General features: G+C 45.1%; 1 protein-coding gene across 1 annotated transcript in view; it reads right to left on the bottom strand.

Moving 5' to 3' along the window:
- The window catches only part of CUNH10orf76 (chromosome unknown C10orf76 homolog), a 131557-nt gene that overhangs the window by 5695 nt on the left and 103381 nt on the right, over positions 1–22481 (bottom strand). Inside the window, exon 25 of the mRNA XM_009277807.2 lies at positions 768–884. Coding sequence (XP_009276082.1) covers positions 768–884 — 117 coding nt within the window. The remainder of the gene's footprint in view (positions 1–767; positions 885–22481) is intronic.

The raw sequence follows: 22481 nt of genomic DNA, 5'->3' as shown, positions 1-22481 counted from the left end.
TCCCTGAAGCGGCAATGATTGAAAAGTGAGGAAAAACAGGCTCCCCTCAGATACCAGCCACTACAAAAACATTGCCTCCCTGGTGATGCAGCCGTCGGACAAGAAAATGTTGCAGCAGGGCTCTCTGGAGCAGGGTGAGCAAGTTGGCCTGCTGAAGAATATAACTACCAACCCAAATTATTTGGACTCAGTTTTGTCTTCGCTACATTATTTTTGTGGAGCTTCCTACCATTAGTCTTCTCCTCTGGCAGAAGTAGACATTTCTAGGAAATGCCTTTGCTTTCTTTGCTTGAGAATCCTATTTTGTGAGTGATGGAGGAAAGCAACGAGCAGGCACGTGTTTCACCAGTATCACATATTCTGCTCAGTCCCATACTTTGTGGTCCCCTTAACAACAGCAAAAAGGCTAAGTTGTTCTGCGTGATAAACCCAAGGTGGGAGCAGTCAGCTTCTCCACCATGCAAATTTACCACCACAAAGCACAGTGGATCCCCATGGCAGAAGGGACAGAGAATGACTGACTGGTTGCTGGCCTGAGCAGTCTGGTGGTTCCTTCCCAGCCATGTATTGCAGGACAGGGAGCTCCAGGGAGCTTTCATATCAGTTGAGACATGCAGTGTCTCTTCAGATCCTATTCCTGCCCCATCTTTGGAGGCAGCCCAATGGAGTAACAGGGCTGCTCAGCTATACCCCAAATGCCACTGCCCAGGCCGTAAGCAAAAGCTTTGGAAAAGCATTGTTGATTCTGCAGAATCAAGGCAGCTTACCAGCTCTTTGAAGAAGGCAGCCTCTTTATGCTGCTCTGAGTAGCGCTCATACTGGTCCAGTCCGTCCTGCAGTTTCAGGGTCAGTGTGTCGTAGTTGGACCGTACCACTTCCAAAACCTGCCAGAGACAGCCAAATACAGCAGAGGAGTCAGCATCCATGGATGCCTCAGCATAGGAGGAACAAGGCTGAGAGAGATCACAGCTCTGGCACCTGTTTTTGCAACATACATGGCCTTAACAGCCAATATTTGGCTCATGACTAACAACATGGAGGTGGGCACTAAAGTCTTCCTAATGCCAGTAAGGAACAGCCCTCAAATTTACAGAACTTCTTCATTCATGGGAAGAGTGGATGAGCCTATGACAGCAGCAGTTTTCCAAATACTATTATGTCACCAGGAGAAGTAGACATGATCTCATTAAATTAAGCAGCTAATTACCATGTGTACACACAAATGTAACACAGTAGGCACTATGCAAACACAGGTTTGCCTGACCCTATGGTCCTCCCAATGCTGGTTTTGCCAGCACACCTCCCTCCTGGCTTGCTAATCACCATTCACAATCTGCTAAACCACCAGCTTCTGCAGCTGCTCAGGTCAGCTTCCATACAGAGCACTGCGCTTCTCTCCTGATGGGAACAAACTTCTGACAGGCACTAAGAGAAGACCAACTCTGGTACGGACTCTGGTTTGGAAACAGATGGAGACAGGAATCCAGGTCTTCCTGCCCTGGAGATACTTTATTATCTGCCTTCCCCGCAACCAAAGCACTCCAGCTTATATTACTGCCTTACTCTGCTCCCAGCACTGGGCTATACTCGTAAATTCATAGTTACGCATCTCCATCCTATTGAACTATTCATTTTCCTAACTAGGGAACACCAAGAGGGACTCCCACAATGCTTTTTAGCTTCAAAGCATTGCATGGACAGACACATTCCTCAAAGCATTTGTGAGATGGTAAGTAACGATAATCTTCCTACCAGGAACCATATAGCTCAGCACTCCTGGGCAAAACATATGCTTGAAACAATTCTCTTAAACACATGAACTTCTTTCTTAGGCTGTTACCACTTGATCTGAGAGCTAAACAGAAGCACGGACAAAATATCAACATCTGAGGTTTGCATTACGGTAGCCTCTGCTCATGAAAAGCCTCAGCCAGGAGGACTACATAGTACAAGGTGCAAAGGAAGAGGACTCTACCCCAAGGCATTCACAATTCAGGAGAGATCCTAAGAAAAGCATTGCAGAGGGTGTAGGACAACAGTGAGCAGAACAATAAGGAACCCTTCTACTTCTCCTCTTGTCCTCCCAATAATGTAAACGCTACCCTCAATTGCCCTTTTAGGCAGCTGTCAGCTCCTGCCCTTTACAGGACTGAATCGTGTCCTTATATCCTTTACTCGAGGAATCCTAGACTTGCTTAGGGCTCCCTTCAAAAACTTATTTCCCTGTCTTGTTTTCCCCAAAACTTTGCATGTGGCAGGGGTACACAGAGACACTCATGCAAACACTTAGAAGCAGGCTAGGGCCTGAGGTGGCAGAAGCCACAGGGCATGATCCCAATGAGGACTGACAGTAAAAAAGGGTCCTAGAAGTGGTTCCCAGGTGAGATGGTCACACAGCAGAGTCTCTTTGCAGCTCAGCTGTCCTCCAGCATTGCAGAGGCAAGCTAGGGGTAGCAATCAGTATTTTGCAAGGTTATTTACAAACAGCCCGTCAGCGTTCTGCTGCTGCAAAAGCACGCAGCCTCCTCTCCAGGACTCATTTTCTAACGTTGCTTGTCAGCTCCACTGGCAGAGAGGAAGAACCCCCTGCAATGACAGCCATCTCCAAATTCAGTCTGGCCCTCTTGTTCCTGTGTGCAGAAGCTGTGAGAAGTATCACAGAGACAAGAGCAACGATGAAAGAAAGCCGCCTGGGTACAGGAATAATTTAGTCTGGGATGCAACTAGCCACTAGGGATGGAGAGTAATAGCATAATGCGCCTTCTTCTGAGCAATAAAGAATCTAGCAGCTTGCATGAATCAGAGGGCTATCCTCCTGTCAATCTGAGGAAGCCAAGTTGACCAAGATTAACAAACTGCAGGAGAGAAACCCTGTTTGAAAGGTGAGGAGTAGAACATGCTTCTCCAGCAGTAACTCAGAGCGGAGGCATTTTACCCAGGGCTACCCCACTTCCCCAGGAGCCTTCCCTTGGGCCCCTCTTCACTCCCCTGTGCCCCCATGTGCACAGCCATGTGTAGTGCCATATGGGTGTGCCCATGTACACACCTCTCCACAAAGAAGCAGGATTCCTCCTTGCTAGCTCTGAGTACAGATCTCTTCAGATACTCAACAGGGGCATCGTCAAACCACTGTGAGAAGGAGTAAACTCCAAGGGCAGCAGCGAGCTCTGTAAGCAGTATCCTTTAAATTAGCCCTCCTGTGTCACCTTTGAAAGGCAGCTAAGAACTCAGTTTGATACTCTAGGAGGAGGACAGGGAAGGAACAAGAGGCCCCAAAGTCTCTACTGTGTTACCCACTACTTATCGTAACCTCTGCAGTGGACTTGAGATCAGCTTATCCATTTAGCTATGTATTTTCATTGGCTTCCACTCCTTATCTCCTTTAATTATGAACTAGAACTTAAAAAGAAAGGGTAAGTTAAAAATAAACAGCTTCTCCTCACTGCCTGATAATTTCCCTTTCTTGCTGCTGCTGAGAAAAAATGCTACGTGGGATCTGAGATAAACCCACTCACAGATCATTTCACTTCATACCCTATAATGGATAGGAACTGTTACTGAGATTAGGACCTGCCATCCTGGAAACGATTTCATCTGCTCTTTAACATGCAGCTGCTAGACAGAGGAGAGGTTGAAAAGCAGCTGAAGGTATTAAGAGCATCTAACATGAAGGTTTGAAAGGCATCAGCTTTCTACACAGTTGACAAAAAACTCACATCCTCTGTGTAACAGAAGATTGCATGCTAGCATCCTTCGCCCTTCTTACACACTGCTTTGACTTTTGCTCAGGAAAACTACTGCAGGAAGAACACCCTTTTGCGTTAAACACACGAGATCTTTATCTGCACCTTTCTGTCAGATACAAGAGAACTACAGGAATTTACTTTTGAGATTAAAGCATTTCTCCTTCAAGGTCTTGTCCAACCTGGTCTTCCTAGAAGTCTCTATGGCAGACTAGAAAACATCAATTCCAAGATGGTGAAGTATGAGTAACTTAAAAAGGAAAGGACTTTTAGCTGGACTCTCCCACATGGTTTTTAAATAGTCATTCAGTTTTTTAGAATCTCACGAGCAGCTGGAAGAACACCACTTCTAGTGTCAGGCAAGGATAGAAGAAAATGGACTGTAGATGATTTCCAAGGAGTTTCTCAGCAAGCAACAGGGAAGATAAGATGTGACACTTCTCAGATTGCAAGGATAAACATGCAGGGCAAACTATTTTTTTAAAAAAGCTTTACTGGATCTTTACAGTGGAAAAAAATTAAATGAGGAGGAGTCACAACCTAAATCGTTTTTTGTAGGTTACCTTAGGGGGATCAGAGTCTTAAAAAAGCAATATGACAGAAGTGAGCAACTCAGACACAGTCAATACAAGAAAAGTGAAGGCTGCTGAATTCCTTTCCTGCAGTTACCTGTGTCAGCCCTAGAGGATACATTTGCTCATTTACCCCACTGCAACAAACCAGAAGTCAGTGGAGCTGCACCACTGCAATTTAAAGATAATTTGCTATCAAATTAACCCCCTGCCCCACCACTCACTCACTGACTGCTTTCCAGAAGTTCCAGAGAAATGTTAGTGATTCAGGTCCCTGCGTATGTACGTACAACCTTTCAGGAGCTGCTCTGAACAGTAAGCGCTTTCTGCGGCACTTGGATTTCAGCTTCCTCCTGCAGCTACAATTGCCCATGCCCCGTAATTCTCCTTCCCCAGTAACACCAACAACCTGTGAGTAAAGGCACCCCCCAGGTAACATAGCAGGGGGGCTGGCTTACAATGGAGGGGCTGACGTGGGGCTCAGCTCTCTGCAGCATCCCACCCATGCCATGCTGTGCTGCTATACCCAGAGGAACAAGATTATTTCACAGAGTTTTTGGCTCCTTACTTTGCTGAATCCACCAGCTTACCGCTCCCTTGTAAACTAGATGGACAACCTCCGAAGGGTCAGTGGACTCTTGCAGACACAAGCTCTGGAACCAGTTCCCCCAGAACCAACTGCCCCTGCCCTGAAATTTTCTGCATTCAAAACAGACTGTGCTTTGCTGTACCACTCTCTACACACAGGCTCCTTCCTTACTGTACCAGAGCTGTTCCTCTGACTGATGCTCAACTAACTTGCTGCACTCCCCCAGGAGAGACTGGACCTTCTGGAAGAGCCTGTTGTGGGTAAACAAGGGGATTACATGCAGCAGCCTCCGATCCCCATCCTGCCCAGAAGAACACGGTCATGGTAAGCAGCAAAGCCAGAAAAAGAGCTGCACCAGCAATGAAATCTAACGGGCAACATGCAGAATGAGGGCCCTTCTATCTGGCAGACATAGTACGCTTCATTGCTTAGTAACATTTTAACCTGCAGAATCTTTCATCATCTGCAACTGCAGTCTCTGCCTTACTACAACATAAAATTAGAGAGTGCCACCAATTCACACCACCCAGCAAAGGACCTGGTGGTGGGTAGGTTCTGGGAAGCATGGACGGGTAATGACAGAAAAATAAAGGAAAAACAGAAGCAAGAAGAAAGCAAGGTCTCTACACTTTTTAATCAGTGCAGGAAAGGACAAGAATGCAATCAGTCAGCATCACCAGCACCTCACTAAAGCCTCTCCATGCCCATAAGACAGTCATTAGCTACCACGACACGGAAGCTGTTGGAAAAGAACTGACTGAATGATCTCACATCAAGCAAAAGCCAAAAAAACCCAACCCAACAAACCCCAGGTTAAAATGCATTTGCCCCCCACACCAACTCCGTGTGGCTCACAAGGCTGGGACAGGGGGAGGCTCTCCAGATCAGGCCTAGCAAGCCCTCACAGGACGGAAAAGCTGGGCGCTTCTGTCCCAGCTGTCCCATGCTGGAGCATGGAGCAGCCTGTCTATGGGGCATGTAATGCCCTCACCAGCACTACTGCATGGACATGGCATAGGGGCCAAGAGCAGTTGGGGATAGACAAACATACCTTCTTTCCTCTCCACAGAAGTGGTGGAGTCCCTGTCGCTGCTTGTGTACCACAGAGGGAATTATGGCAGTCACACCTCTGAAACCTAGGCAAAGCCCAAGATACCACAAGCAAACCCAGCAGTCTGGCCCCTCAGCTCAGAGGATGGAGGCTTTAGGAAGAGACATTAGTGTTTCCCTATTCTAGTAGAAGCCTGATGTGTATTTTACAGTGGAGTCCTCAAACTGGCTTGTTTACTCCAGGCTTAGTACAAATCTTTCCCTTTTTCTCCCTCACTAATCTCCACAAGCAACTCATAGTCCCTGAGTGTTTCTCCTAGTGAATTCAACTGAATAGCAACATTTCTCATTGTAATGAAAAGGCTGCTGCCACCTGGACTATGAAGAGGCTATTGCCTCTCCATAACAAAATGCCAGATAATTGACATAAATTTTACAGTAGTATCTTCTAATTAATACGGAAAATGATTTTTTTTTCCAAATGGCATCACACTTCTCACAGAGCAACTTAAAAGTTGCTGATGCAGGCTGGAGTCTTTGCTGGAATTAATACCCAGAAGTGCCAAAGACAAAGCACATAACTAAATAATTAGAAGTTAAATAAAACCACACACACGCAGCTGCCACATTTCCCAACAGACTCTGCCCAGACCCCGGCTGCACTCATCTCCTTCTCCCTTTCCTCTTTCACTGTCTGCAGGAGCCAAGTTCAGAGAGAGGATCCACTAAGACTGACAGTGCTACGCATGTGTGCTGGAAGCAGCTGCCATTCAGTCTGGCTTCAAGAAAAGCACCCACCCTCAGACAAGCAACAGCACAGAGCTTTTGTCTGACCCAACACTACCTTACCTTTGCAGCTGTCCCGGAGCTAAATGCAGTGCTGATGCTTCAACACCATCCCTCACCCCCAAGTTGATCAAGCCATGAGTATTAATTCCATGTTCATGAATGCTAAGAGGAGGAGGATGTTACTATGACAGTCTAACAACTCAGATTCCCAAGATATGCTGTGCGTACAGCACACATCTATGGATCCAGAGGATGAAGAGTGGGTCTGGGTGGACGCTGTGGGAAAGACAAGGATCTGGGCTTGAGACACAAGTGTAGTCATGCCACATACGTGCAAGATAGGCAGCACATTGTCATTCCTCCTCCAGTGCCCCAGATCTCCTGCATCAAGCAGCTGCTGTTTGTACTACATGCAAGTGAAGGACCTATGGCCCTCTCCTGCTGCGGGCTGAGAGCGTGAGGCTGCTCAGACTAAGCCTGTAAGACAGCCCCCACCAGCTCACACAACTGTTGGAGTAGGAAGCAGCATCCTGTCTGCCTTGAGGGCAGGAAAAATTCCTGGAAGGAGCATTTTTCCAATAGTAAAACGCTCAGCTAGCCCAAAAGATTAAGTGAAAGCAACCAAGAGCAAATTTCTCCTCTGAGGTATGAAACAGGACTGCACTGATGCAGAATGCAACGCTGGGCAGTAAGACAAGAGGTCTGTCCAGGTCGTACGGGGGAGAAAGGTCTGCAGAGGTGGGTGCAGCTGCCCATGAGCCCCAGGATGGCACTGGGCCATGAATACATGCTCCAGTCCTTACTGTGGAGAAACACAAGCTGATGGGAGTCAAGACAGTCTCCTGTTCAGTGCCTGGAGCTGGACAGATGGACAAGGCTGAGCAGCACACAGCAAAGATGAGAGAGCCAGGAGACAGGGAGAGAAGGTACCTTGCCCTGCTTGCCACTGCTAAGGTGAGTGCAGGGACCCCTTGCACACAATTCCCACCAGGTTATTCAGACACTTTTTAGTTTGTGTTTGCCAGTCTTCCTCTGCTCAGCTCACTAAGCATTAGCCAGGACACACTATGTCTAGGAGCCTGGGAGTGAACAGGCTTTGCCCATCAGTTTGTTCTTCGTCCCTGCAGTCACTCCCGGCAGTCCTGCTGTGCCCACTGCACTACTCTGTGCCCAGCCAAACACGAGGAAAGACTAACTCTCCACGTCCCAAATCCTTCCTGAGGACTGCTTTTATACATTTGCACTTGAGTGGCACTGAAATCCAGGCCTTGCCACTTCTCTACACAAGGCAAAACGTTTTGATCGTACATAAAAGATGATGATGATGATGATTATTATTATTATTTAGCAACATCAAGAAGGGACATTTGCCACCCCCTTTTCCTCACCTCAGCATAGAGCCATTCTGTCAGGCTCAGATGATATACAGTAGCTCAGATGTTTGTTCAATGATCTCACAGAGATCTGTGATCTTTAAAGGAACAAGCCTACAAAGTTGACAGTTTCTATCCATGGAGTGGGAGGGTTCAGTTACAGTCTTTCTCCTCTGCCCACAGGTGCCTCTTCTAAAGATAAATAATTCATAAGCTCACTAAAGTGACTGTCATTCTCTGAACTGTGCTAGCAGAAATGGCATCCCCTTTTGGGACAAGAGTAATCTGCTCCAGAAATGTTTTAAAACCACAATCCATGAGAAGCCTAAGGTGTTCAACTCTATTTAATGGTGGGAAAAAGCTCACTGATCCAACCAATCTGGAAATCACACAGCTTTCAGAAACATCCCAAAGCCAGAACTGTTATCCAGCTCCACCCAGCTGTAAATGCACAATGCAGTGCCCATTCCAAGCTCTGATGGGACAGGCCTTCGCAAGATTCAACAGTTACTTTAAGAAGCAGAAAGGCTGCAAAGTAGGACAAAGGCAAGTAACGACAGAAACATATGATCACAGAGACCAGCTATGTGCACAGCTTACAGGAGACTTAATTTGTAAAAGGTATAGACAAATAGAAGATATTAATGTGGTTGATAACCCTTGACATCCCTGTGTAGCCATCACTAGGGCTAGGGAGTCCTGTGCTAGGAGTACGACACCCTCTGAGCTCCAGGAGTCAGGTAGCTGAAAGCCTGCTCACCTCACCAGAAAGCCTGTGCCATGAATCCTTTTACTACAGAGTAATTTCCAGAAGTCATGCCTACACACACATGACAACTCCCATACATGTTAAATGCACTTTGCTCAACCTGTTTGGGTTTGGAGGACAAGGAGCAAAAATGCACTTAGCCTCACACTGCTTTTTCTCAAGACCAATCTGCTTTTCTCAGTTTCATGGATGGTCTGTGGTTTTATACTAACCTGCACATCCCACTTAGCACAAAGAACCTGGCGCTCTCTGCGGGAGTCTGGGCTCTCTTTCCCAAACTGCAGGGACAGGCTCTCGAGAGGAAATACAGGAGGCAATTCTGTGTCATTCATGGGAGGAGAATGAGTTCAGTGGGTTCCTGCCAAGTGAACGAACGTTTATGTACTGCACAACACTGGCACTTCCAAAGCCCAGGCAGGGAAAAAGAAGTCAAAGATACTGAAACAAATTATCTTAAAAATTATCAATTCATAAAATTAAGCACCCTCCAGAGCAGACTTTTAGATCTGGATGGGGAGATCCGCCAGAAACTGAATGAGGTCCACTAAACTCGCCTGTTCTTAGAAATTTTGTGAGGAAGGCAGGCAGCAGCCAGGATGATGGCAGGAGCATAAAACTCAGAGATAGACAGATTTGCTATTTTGGAGTTACAGCCCATTTTGGAGTTGTGAACCCTTCTCTCCAGCTGGTGGCATTTATGAAAACATTTCTCACTGCTAGGTGCGTAAGAGCACTTGCAATTCTGCCAAGGCTTGAAAAGCACTGCAGATAGCTATGGACCGGACCGTTAATTTTTTTATTTCCCCATTGTGCTTACAATTAACTTAAGTGCTGAAATGTGATGGGCTGTTCCAGGAGAAACTTTTTATCTACCAGCTGCATTCTAGCGCAGCAGTAAATCAACTGCTGTCACCAAAACATCAGACAAGAGGAAGAGAGCATCCTTACGCTCACTGTGCATATTATCCGTTCAGCCTAAGTGGCTAACCAGCATTCAGCAAATGAATGCTGTGATTTGTGTACAGCTTTTGGTGCAATCCTCTATTTACAGAAGACCTTGTCCCCCTGAACACAGAGAAAAAACAGTCAGCAGCAGCTCTCCAGCACCAGTTAACTGACCAAAGTAAGACCAGTAACCTTGGTGCCCAAAACAAGATGAAAGAGTTTAAGTCATGAGCTGCTGCTCCAGCTGAGCTGAGAAGCCAGGACATACAAAGCTGTTACAGAAGTCAAAGGCAGCTACAATAACCTAAAAAACAGTAGCTGAAGATTTTAAGAAATGGTCAGAAATAAAATCTTTCTAGGGCCAGCAGCCAGAAAGCATCCTGGCAAATGTTGAAACTCAAATACACAACTTTCAGTTCAGATTGCCTCGACGAGGTGACAACAGGACACCTGATGTACACCAGAGGAAACTCATTCCTAGTAAAGAAATGCAAATTTCCCCAGAAGACAGTTGGCTCAGGAATAAGGCTGTCCAGAGAACAGATTAAGACAGGGTATGCAACAAAAAAACTTTTCGTTCAATCAAACCCCAACAGAAGCAAGTGGACTGTTCCAGTTCAAAGAAACCAAAATCTAATTGTGCCCAAGGGAAGAACAACGGGGAGGCCTATTCTGGTTATGGTCTAATCAAACATCTGCAGTCATGAGAGGTTTCTGGAACTATGTCACCTGGTCAGGTTCACAGGAATCACTAGGGGATCCAAGAGAGCTTGTGCTCCTCACACAGCCACCACAGACTTCTACAGGATATAAAAACTGACTTAGAAAAAAAACCTCACCAGGACCCTGACTTGAAGATCAAGACAAATGAAAGGAGAACACAGACACTCCAAAAAGCCATGGAGCTTGCCACACATTTGATTTTTCTTTTTTATTCTTTTACAGCAACTAGCAAGCGAATGGCCTCTACAAATGCTACTAGTACAGCCCCGGGTCTTACACTTGCTGAGAAAAAGAAGATGCTAACCACCTAGCTCATGACTTTTTTTTTTTTTTTAAATGATCAGAAATCTTGTTAAACGTGGTTTGCACAACATGAATAAATTTAATTAAAGAAAGCAGCAAAGCTAAATAGCAATACATTAAAAAACTGGCCACAAGCCAAGCGGATGCTGTATATTTAAAGCAAGTCAAAACAATATAGGACATGCCAGAGAAACACCCAGTTAGGACTGGGGGAGGAAGGTATGCATTTGGAGGGGCAGAGCTTAGAAAGATCGGTACCATAGCTCCTACTTACATTTAAGCAAATAAATAGTGACAATAGAAGGCCAGCTATTAACTGCACAACAGAAGCGATAAAAGGCAGTAATGCAGTGGCCTGAGGAGATACAATGAAAAGGCCAAGAAAGAGGAAATCCAGAGCTCACCTGCCTAACTGACCACATGTGGAAAATGAACTCAAGTCCATTCTAAGATGGGGAAAACCAGAACTTTTGAATACAAGCAAGAGGTCTGGATAGCCAAGAAATCGGATGAGCAAATAAGTGTTTGATTATCTGTACTATTTTGCAGTTCTACAATATCTTTTCTGAAATAAGGGCACTGGAATTGATAAACAAGATTTAGAACATGGGTTGTCACAGACTTACACAGTGACAACACAGTACTCCTGCTTTATTTTTGTTCTCTCTCTAATAATTTCTAATTCTTTATTTGCCTTTCTGACCACTTTTGAGCCTTGAGCCAACATTTCCAGGCTTACCACAGTGACTCCAAGAGTCCTCTCCTGCATGGCAATATCTAGAAGCCTTTACTACAGCTTAAAGACTTTAAGAGACTTATAAATTCAATCTGAAAAAATTCCTTCTAAAGATACAGTCCAAAAGAAATAGATCTACAGTCAATTGGTTAGCTACAAATAGCTGTAGCTACAAATAGCTAGGAAAAAAAATGTAGTAGCAGTATGCTAAGATAGCTAGTTAATAAGGAAAGGTGGGCAGTGCTTGGAAGTTTGTATGACTCAAACCATATAAAAGTTTTAGCTATTAAGGCTTTTGCAAATCTGGAGTTGGAACAGACAGCTATAAGCTGCTGGATGATCCTTATAAACAGAAAATCCTGTAGTGAAAAGGGAACTTCAGTTGCCAAATGTCTGCTCTAAGGCTGCAGTTCCGAAAGTGGTTTAAGTCAATCCAAGTGCAGGTCACCTAAACTGCAATGCAAAGTCTGGAGTTCCTCCTTCAAAGGCACTTCTTGCAGAAATAAGGCACTCTAATGTGCAACTCAGAAGTCTCTTCATTCTGGACACAAGCACTGAGGGTGCTGATGACCAGGCACAGTACTGACATCAAGAGTAACTGAGAAGGCAAGAAGGAACAGAGATGACCGTGCCCTAGAAACTGAGAATGCAGCTGTACAAGTTAAGTTTATCAGAATTATGACAGTGATGAAATTCCTACCAAGGAGATGGGATCAAATCTGTCCCGAACAAGTGACTCCTCACAAACCCCAGACATGCTTTTGGATCCTACTCTAATCCGGATTGCACAGCTGGAGGAAAAGGAAAGGACAAAGTCTGTGATGAGGGCAGAAATAAGAGAACCAAATAATTTCTGATATGACATGCTGAAAGAGTGAAGCTTGTTAACAGTTTAATTTGTTAAATTATCCCCTTTTGTGCTGTTGGAATGCGTCATTCTTTTTAAACTCCATCTGGGCAATGACCAGAGCTGAAACAGAATGAGACGGTTTATGCTTGGAAGCATTCATGGCCAGCATAGAAAATGTCTTTTGCCTGTAAAAACAGAGCTGCTTAAAGTTGACTGCTAAGTTAATTCAAAAGGAACATTTAAATGGCTAGCGGGACAGCTGGAAATACAGAGGCTACTATCCAAGATAACCACTAGCAAGAGCAGGCCCAATCAGATGCTAAACTTTGTGGGCTGAGACACTTCTTGACTGAAATGGAGATGTGCAGGATAGCTGGCCAGCAGACAGTCAGCAAGGTGAATCTGAGAGGGAGCAGAGACTTGGGCATGGACCACATGCAGAAAACAGGTCAGAGGTTTCTGAGAAATCAAATGGTCTGCCTCTTATTACTGCCCTTCTCAGGGAAAGAAGTCTGTGTGCATTCTTTGAAATAAACACAGAGGCACCAAAAGTTGCTGACACTCAGTTATTTCTAGTCATTTCTCCTTACACCCAACAGAAGCAATCAGGGCCCAAGATAATAGCTATGTCTCTCAAGAAGGATTCCTGCCACGGTAAAGTGGCATCTTGCAACCCAAAGATACTTGGAGGACAAAAAGGGCTTGTGTGTCTGGGAACTTAGTGTTTATTCCTGCAACATTTGTTCCGCTTATATCCTTAAAGCATCAGACCTACCACCTCTTCAGCACCAGCTTTCTCACAATTCAGACGCTCCCAGCAACAACCCCAAAACAGCACTGAGGACAAGTCCCTTCAGAATGCATGGCTGGGAAGAGACTGAAAAGAGGCATCTTACCTCTCTGAGAGCGACGGTGTTAGCTCCACAGAGGTTCAGATGCTGGATGGGCAGGAAGGACATGACACAAAGTGAAGGTTTACTGCTAATGGGCCAGATAAGATTATTGTGTTGGCTGTATGCCCACCATTGACATTCAAGGAAAAGGTGACTTGTGCTGGCACTGGACCCATTCTCTCCAAAGATGAGGAGAACAAAACTTATGCTTCTTTTCCAAAGCACCTTTAGCAGATGAATCCTCAAGTTGAGCTAATCAGTACGCAGAGCAGCAAGCTGGAGAGCTACTTGTCCACAATGCCTGCCCTCTGAATCAAAAGGCATGCACCCTTTGCTGTCACAGCTCTAGACTGAACCGGCTGGCTACAGAGATGGGATGTATTTGTACACACAGCACTACTGAAGACTTGGGCAAAGACAATGCCGCTTTCTTGGGGATAAGGAGTTCATTACCAAGGCCTCCACTTTCTCTCTACATTTCTCTTTTGCCATATTCCTGGATAAGTACCTGCAGGATCTGTAATGGAAATATCATCTCCACGGTAATTTCTGCAGTGCTTGGAGGACACCATTGTTCTACAGCCTAAAAATCCCTGTGTGAGGATTTAGTGCTCCCAAGTGCCTCTTGGACATCAAACGTTTTCAAAGCTATTAGCTCTGATGGGTTTTTGAATAAGGCTCAGGGAAGCCACTCGCTCAGTATTTCTCATAAGGAAAAGGTAGCTCTGATCCGGTAGAATAAAAATTACTGAGAAGGAGGAGGAGGAAGAAAGCCCGCACAGCTCACATTCTCTGCAAGCAAGGAAATGAGATTTGATTTACTCCATGATTCTGAGGTGTGTTCAATTTCAGCTTGAATTTCTACTGCATAAATTCAGCTTGGCTGAGCAATGTCCCCATTAGACACTGTCCAAAGCAATATAAGGTGATCCACACAATGATCTTTGAAGCTGAAGGTTCAAAGCCTTAGTGAGGTGGGGGTTTTTTTAGCATATTTTGCATATGCAACCCACAAACCTGTGTCTTCCAAGAAGTTAGAGGAAGACAATATAAAAAAGCAATTAGATACAGTGCATACACAGCTCCTCATCGTTGCCAATTAATCAAAGCTCACTGGTTAAATTTCTTCTTTCTACACAGCAGAAAACAACTCTGGGTCTATGTTTTCCATGATTCAAAGGGATTAGATGACAAGCAGAAGTCACTCACTAAAAGGACTTAAGGGCTTCAGTACAGGGATTAGTAACTCAGCTGCTTTTCCCCCACATTTTAAAACCATTAATTTGTACTGCATCAGCTGGTAGTTTTATTTGCACAACTATTTTTGTTTTAATGGGAATCTTAAACTCTGCTCTTCCCAAAATGCTGCTGCGTTGCCCTCTTGATATTATTCTCACATCTGAATTTTTGACTATATTTAAAGAGGTGTCCTGGTTTCAGCTGGGATAGAGTTAATTTTCTTCCTAGTAGCTGGTACAAGTGCTGTGTTTTGGATTTAGTATGAGAATAACATTGATAACACACCCATGTTTTAGCTGTTGCTAAGCAGTGCTTACACTAGTCAAGGACTTTCCAGCTTCCCATGCTCTACCGACTGAGAAGGCTGGAGGTGCACAAGAAGCTGGGAGGGGGCACAGCCAGGACAGCTGACCCAAACCGGCCAAAGGGACATTCCATACCATGGGACGTCATGCTCAGTATATAAACTGGGGGGGGTTGGCCAGGGGGCGGGCTCAGTTGCCGGCAGGGGTTAAACCACAACAAGAGGATTTCATGCTTGCTTAGCAAATTTCTTAAGAAACTGCACCATACTTAATATACACACAAGTTCAAGTTCTGCTTGACGTTTCCTGACTAACCAGGCATATCAGTTGAGCAGTGTGGTCAGGAATTCAAAACCACTAGAAAGCAGCTTGGGTGGAAGCTTTGGACCAGGTCTCTGCATCTCCAACTCGGTCTCACATTTCAGAGAAGCTCTACAAAATCTGGAGTTTGCATGGATTTGACCACATAGTAACACACTTTTAAGGTGGGATAAACCATAGGGGTCCATTCTCACCCTGGCTTAACACAGAATAATTTGGTACCACACTTACCCTGCTAAGAAACCAAGTGACAGTGAGCGGCTGTGTGGTGCTCAGTTGCCGGCTGAGGTTAAACCACAACAAGAGGATTTCATGCTTGCTTAGCAAATTTCTTAAGAAACTGCACCTTATACTTAATACACACAAGTTCAAGTTCTGCTTGACATTTCCTGACTAACCAGGCATATCAGTTGAGCAGTGTGGTCAGGAATTCAAAACCACTAGAAAGCAGCTTGGGTGGAAGCTTTGGACCAGGTCTCTGCATCTCCAACTCGGTCTCACATTTCAGAGAAGCTCTACAAAATCTGGAGTTTGCATGGATTTGACCACATAGTAACACACTTTTAAGGTGGGATAAACCATAGGGGTCCATTCTCACCCTGGCTTAACACAGAATAATTTGGTACCACACTTACCCTGCTAAGAAACCAAGTGACAGAAGTTGAAGGGGGCCACATCTCTGCATTACCCTGCAGAGACTCTGATCTTGCCATTCTGAGAACCATTCACAAGAGAGAGTTTCAGTGAAACAGTGCTATAATTTAACCCCAATGCTTCTCCCACCTTGGGCTGTATGAATAAAACCCAAAAGCAAGTCTGCAGGTTGAAAAATTCAGGTACTTGAAAGTTTTGGGGTTTGTTGTAAGGCTACAGTAGCCTAAGCTGGCCTGACTCACAGAAGACTCAATTCCTTCCATATGCCTTTTTAAGGACTGACTTGTGACTGTGCCTAGAGCTTTTGTTTGGTGCATTTTTATAAATGGTAATAAGTAGAGCTGTTCACTTGGTTTACTGCTTCTAGACGACAACTGCCAGCTACAATCAACTCAGAGAGAACAGGAGAGCAGGGCTGGCAGCAGCCACAGGATGCATCATAGCGGCAAGCAATGGTTATGCATTAGGAAAGCTGCCATCATTCTTCCTTCTTATCTCTCTAAAACATGTCAAGGGCACTAATTAACAGGGTATCCAAGGCACACAAAGGCTATAAAGAAAGATGTCCCTAGTGCCCTGTTAAGGCCCAATACCAAGATGACTACTGAGGCTTTAGGAGCCTGTTGAACTCTCCCAGTCACGAGTCTCCAAAACTGTCTGATATTCAGAAAGAATTCAAAGATCACAAGAGCTGCAGAACTGAGAAAAGCAGAAAGGAAATAAAGTGACCTACTTTATTTTCTGCTATCACATGTTGAAAGAGACAGGATCGTAAAATGCCAGAAGAGGCACACGTAAAGGAATCCTCTCAAATGCATGTGCTGTCAGCAGCATGATGGCACACAGCCCCCCATGGAAGAAACAAGGGCAGGGAAAAACCCAGGTCAAATAATGTGCCAGAACAACAATTCAATACCCAGAGAGAAGGGAACAAACAGTAGGAGTTATACAGAGTAAGAGGAGTCTGCGATCTGAAATGCCACTCACCATTACCCTAGCAGGCATTAAAGCTTCTGCCAGGAAGTGGCACTTAGCATCAGAATGATCTGATCACTTTTTCCAAGAGCAAGTGACGGAGGAGAGAAGTGATCTTAAATATTTTGTAGGTATTTCTGCAGCATCTGTTCTTGACTTAGTATCAAGAGGCAGGGCAGAAGGATCTGCAGCTGTGTGTGAGCACCTGGGTACAACTATGCAAGATTACTGGATACAGGGTTAACACTCCAGAGTTTGGATTCACCTTTTAAACCACAACTCTGTTGAGAGCTGGAAAATAAGGCTTTTTTTGTGAGAGTACAGGCAGGCCATTTTTCTTCCCTTTTTTTAAAGGGGAATGCTATCAAAATAAAATCCTCCCACTCCCCAGATTTGACTTCTGAAATTTTTGCATCTTTTGGTTTTTAAACAAAGATGAGAATCAAACCAACGGGCCATTTTTCTTTAAGCATCTTAACCTGACCTTTTCCAAACTCAACACAGAAAAAGCTTTCCCTGACATACGTAAGCTGAGGTCACACTGAATTATGATCTCATGTACAAAAAGCATGGCAGCTTCAATTCAGGTCTCCCAACAGAACAGTTGCCTCCATCTTCAAACTATGCTTCACTCAAGTGAAGGGTTTCTGGATGAGGACCAGGCTACATCTCAAGCTAACAATGTAGCTGAGACAAGACTACAAGTTTCTGGTTCAGCTAACAACTGACTTCCTGACGAGCGATTGGGACAGGAGTGGTCAGTGGCCCCAGTACAGCAACTGACTTCTTTATGCCAAGACGTTTACTATGACATTAACTGCCCTGCCCTAGCATCACTAAGTCCTAGTTCTGAAACATCAACATATTAAATAATGACAGACACACTTTAGGACTCAAGCAGTCCTGGAATATTATCCCTCTGGGCACTACTGCGGGTGGAAAGCTCAGCAAGAACTGGATGATGTGGAAAACTGTCATCAGCTGAAGAAATTAAGTTCAGATCTTGTTAATATTCTCCCCTGCAAAAAGTGTGTCATGCTCAGGCATCTGCGAAGAAGGCTGAGATGAGGCATTACAGTAGCTTTCTTTTTATTCTTCTGAGAAGGGGAGTTTAGCCCAGCAACAGACCTAAGTTTCCTTTCTATGCCTACAAAGCGACTTGTAGGTGGTACTGTAATTAAATAGGTCCATCACTTAAAATAGAAAACAGATCTTTATAGCTGAGGTGAGAACTAAGTCTGTAGCGAGATGCTTCCATCAAGTCGTTGGTTTTCAGGAGCATTAATGACAGGGTAGAAAATTCTCAGCAAAGCAGCTGGATGCAAAAAACAAAACAGACAGTCAGGAAGTCTACGTTCCAGCACGACTACCTTGGCTCCCTCACAAATCCACACTTCTGGTTCCATCAGCTGGAAGATTGCTCCTGTTCTAGTGTTTCAAGATGTTCAACAAAAAGAGTACTTCTTGCAAACAAAACGCAGCCTTAAAAAGTCTATACTGCAGCTCACAGCTACCTTTTTTAAAAAATGAAAGGGACAAAAAAACCCTGCAGATACCGCCAACGTGCAGCTCCATCTAGATCCATGTTCTGTGTTACATCCTGTTACATAAAATCACTGATAAACCTTAGGGTGACAGTAACAGCTAACATTTTGTGCAAGTTGGACAGATGCCTGACTCCAGCAAACCACCAATATGACACAGCTGAGCAAAGGCTAGTATCTAGGTTTGGGGAGGAGTGTATGTATTTCTAGTGCAGAAGAGGACTGGAAAGGGAGACTCAGTCATTAGCCAGCTGAGTACACTCTTCCTTGAAACACTGAGAAGGAGAACTGCTGGCAGAATGAGAGACATCTCAGTGTAGGCTCTGTGTGACCTCTATATTCACATATGGATTGATTCGTTGTGGGTTTGGAACATTAATTTTCACAGAACTAGGAGAAGGCTGCAAAGGACAATGCAATGCCTAAATGAAAAGACTGGTGTCTTACTTGCAAGAAGAGCAATGGTTTGATTCACAGATGTTGCTGAAGAAATACAACCAGAGGGGAGTTGATAGCAGTGCCCTGAAAAACAAATTCTCACACTATCACCATGATACTTTACACTGTGTTAAACACGCTCATGAGGCTCCAGGGCAGCTCAGTTTGGTTTGTAAAAGATAGTACAGACCTTCCCAAAGCCAAAGCACCCCAAGAACAGTTAGCTAGCCATGTCATGCCAGCTCCTTGACACTAAATCTTGTTGCCAGAAAGATTCAGTGTCTTTCTCTGTCATCACATTTCACTGCAAGAAGCTGTCATTGTCTCAAAGATGCAATCGGTCCATTAGTGGGACAGGAGCTCGCTCATGCCATTGCAAGAGGGAGAAGCACTCACAAGAACTTCTCCACCTCTACAGCTTCTACACAGGACCCCAACCCAGCATTTTCTGAGAAGTCAGGAAGTCCAAGAGTAAGATTTCAACAGCATTCAGTGTCTGTTTTCGCATCCAACTCAAAAATGCAGTCTGCTGAATTGCAACTGCTGAGGAAAATACACTTGGGAAACAAAGATGGGTTTTGTGCACAAATAAGCCTTAAGCGCAGTATTTCATTAGTGGGGGTCTGCACACAGTAAGACTTAGTGGCAAAGTTTCCAACTAGGAGGCTAAGGCATATGGCAGGGGCTACTGGAAACAACATTATAGATGTCAGTCTGCAAGAAACTACCCCCTGTTATCCAAATGTTAAGGATATATCAGTGGATTTTCCATACTTATTCTCTTACTGCCAGAGGTCATCCTAACTAACCCGTGTTTTCATGGAAGAGAAAAGCTTCCTAGTTTACAACTAACATTGATGCAACTGTGACACACCAGTCAACATTGATGTAAGTGATGGTTGCTAGGTCGCATCAGCTTATTTCAGAAATCCTAGGTACTTTCAGACAATGGTCCAGGCCAATTCATCAGCGTCTTGTCTGGGAGGCTGGAATGTATTTTCCCTGTTAGCAATTCTTGCTGTCAAGCAGTTATTGATGGAGAACATAAATCCATGGTTTGGAAAAAGTGAAAGAGGAATTCCTACAAACAGGCGCTCAGGTGAAAGCAAATGCAGGGCTGTGAATTAATATCCTTCCACAGGCCTACACTCATGCCAGCTATGAGGCAGATGCTGCTGCTGAAACAGCATGTGCTGCTAGCAATATACTTAGCTCCCCAGGAGCTTATTTGTGCCTTAACTGAGCCATGGGGGAATCCAAGTGCCCTCTGACTAAGGCAGTGGAATTGATTTATAGCCCCTGGCACTTGGCTGATGCAGAACCACCTTCCCCAGTTCCATGTCTCTGGACATCCACCCCCCCACTTGCTGTCTTTGAATGACACATCTTAGCTCCCTGAGCAATCCCGCTGCCTCCCTCAGATCTCCCATGAAGATAGGAAGAGTGACACACATCAGAGATGCCACCTTCTGCTCTATTAAAAGGTTTGCCTTTGAGCTCTGTACTGCAGACAAGAAATTTGAGCTTACTGTCTTAACATCCAAATACCAAGTGTTACAGAGCCAAAAAACCAAATCTTCCAGCTGAGTGGAGCTCTGTTCAGGTGCAGCACCTTTTGGCTCAGCAGCATTTACTCTCCTGCTCTGGGAGGCGTGGAGACTGCAAAGCTCAATTCACTTCCCACTTTGAAATCAGAGCAATGACCCAATTTATCACTTTTGGGAAACAGCTGCAGCTCCAGCTAGAGGATCCAGACGAGGAAGGCAGGAAAACATCATCTGTTACAGCAGGATACTACCAGAGAGAAGGAAGAGTAGCAGTCTCTGAAGGCAGGAGTTCTATCCTAAAGAAGCCCCAGAATGAGCATGGCTGGTAGTCGCTGCAAAGCCTGTCCCCTTTTGTGAGAGGAGAATTTGACTCTGGGAACAGCTACTCACAGCCACATCGCCGCTTGTAACCAGCACAGCAGCCTATAGCCTGTCTGCTTTTAGGACTCCCAAGCAGAGAAATGACTGAGTGTAAGGAAGCTTAGGGTGGAGCTCAGGACTAGAGCAACAAAGTATAGTGCTATAAATCCGGCTTTACAGAGAATGATGAAAGAAGTTTGCACGGTATCTATACGCATTATGCACCTGGCAACAGCCAGCATCTATTGTTCCTGTTTCACAAGGGATTAAAAAACCTTCTCAATCTGAAGTTTTACAAAATGCAAATTGAATAGTGCATTCGCACAAGCCAGCCGTTGACAGCTCCTCCTTTAATAGTAGATGTGCAAAGTTGTAATTTAATCTTTATAAATGCAGACTGTTTTGATCATTCTGTTGCAATCCTCTGTGGAGCTTTCCCTGCCCTACACAGGCGCTTAGCAGTGACGGCAATCCATAACATTGCTTTGCCTTCCCCAGCAGATCACACAGCACTTCAAACGCTGCCTGACTCCTCAAGGGCTCCAGACCAGCTGCCCTCTCACTTGGGAGGACACATGGCTCAAGGCTGGCTCAAGGCAGCACAGCGACAGTTAGGAAGGAGTTCAGACCCCAGCCCGCAGCCCCTTCCTCTAGCTACCCACAGCCCCTTTTCCAGGTTTAGTTAAGTACCACATATAAAACAAATCTACCAGGCAGCTGGGATGTGTCTTGTGAAACACACTCACCAGGGGTGAGGACAAGCACTAGAACTAGAGCAACATCAGCTTGTCTCCACAGTATGGACTGGGAGCTTATTACGGAGTTAAACCTCTGACTCTTGCTCAGCACACTCCCAGTTGTCAATCGGCCTAGGCTCGTAACTCTCATCCCCGAGCATTGCCTCTGTAGCCCCAGCACAGAATCTTAGGTAGCTCCAGGAGACTTTACCCTGTTGCAGCCAGCAGCGAGTAGCAGCTCCGGAAGGCAGCTCTTCCAAAACAAGTCCCCAGCATTCAGTGGTCACCTACACTACAGCAGTTTTCAGGCCCTTATCAGTCCCTGTGGTACCAGCAACAGCCAGGCAAGGATATGAAAACAGCAGCAAGAATGGAAGGTGAGCCTTGCTTTGATGTTTAATGGACTTATTTTGTTACCAGTTTGTACTTTGAGGCAGTCCCTAATCTGCCCAAGAGGACAGCTCACAGAAATGGTAGGAAGCAAGACATGCCTTCGCATTTGCAATGCGCAGAGGGCAGCGGAAAGATTCCTCTCTCCGGGAGCAGTCAAGGTGATCCAGAGTCACACTGCCTCTGAGAGGCACAGAGCAGCTAACTGCCACTAGCAGTAACAGGCAGGATGCCGGGGCATCTCTGTGTCAAGCCTGAAAGAAAGGAATTGAGGGGTTTCTCCCATTTCTTACTGGGATTTCTGGGACTGAATTAGGATTAGGGTTACATCTCTCCAGCAGTAGGGTGTTTTCAAAAACAAAGTCCTTCTTTTGTCCCTCCAACGGCCTACCACACGTTGTCCCCCCCTCCAGTGACGCAGAGTTTATTGCATTCTGCATGTTAATAAAAGACACTACACAGTACAAAGTCATTGCTCCAAAGCTCACCTCCAGCTTCAAATCTCCTTGCAGCAAAGCTGATCAGTCCTTGAAGCCTCTTCAGACACATTCAGTCTGGCACACTGCATAAAGCAGTCCGAGGCATTAGTAAATTGCAGGGATATTTGTCTGGTAAACCAGGAAAAAAAAAAAAAAA

Source organism: Aptenodytes forsteri, unplaced genomic scaffold (genome assembly GCF_000699145.1).
Source record: "Aptenodytes forsteri isolate BGI_AS27 unplaced genomic scaffold, ASM69914v1 Scaffold15, whole genome shotgun sequence".
NCBI classification, from domain to species: domain Eukaryota; kingdom Metazoa; phylum Chordata; class Aves; order Sphenisciformes; family Spheniscidae; genus Aptenodytes; species Aptenodytes forsteri.
The sequence above is the reverse complement of the archived record's forward strand: the minus strand, read 5'-3'. Positions and strand labels throughout refer to the sequence as shown.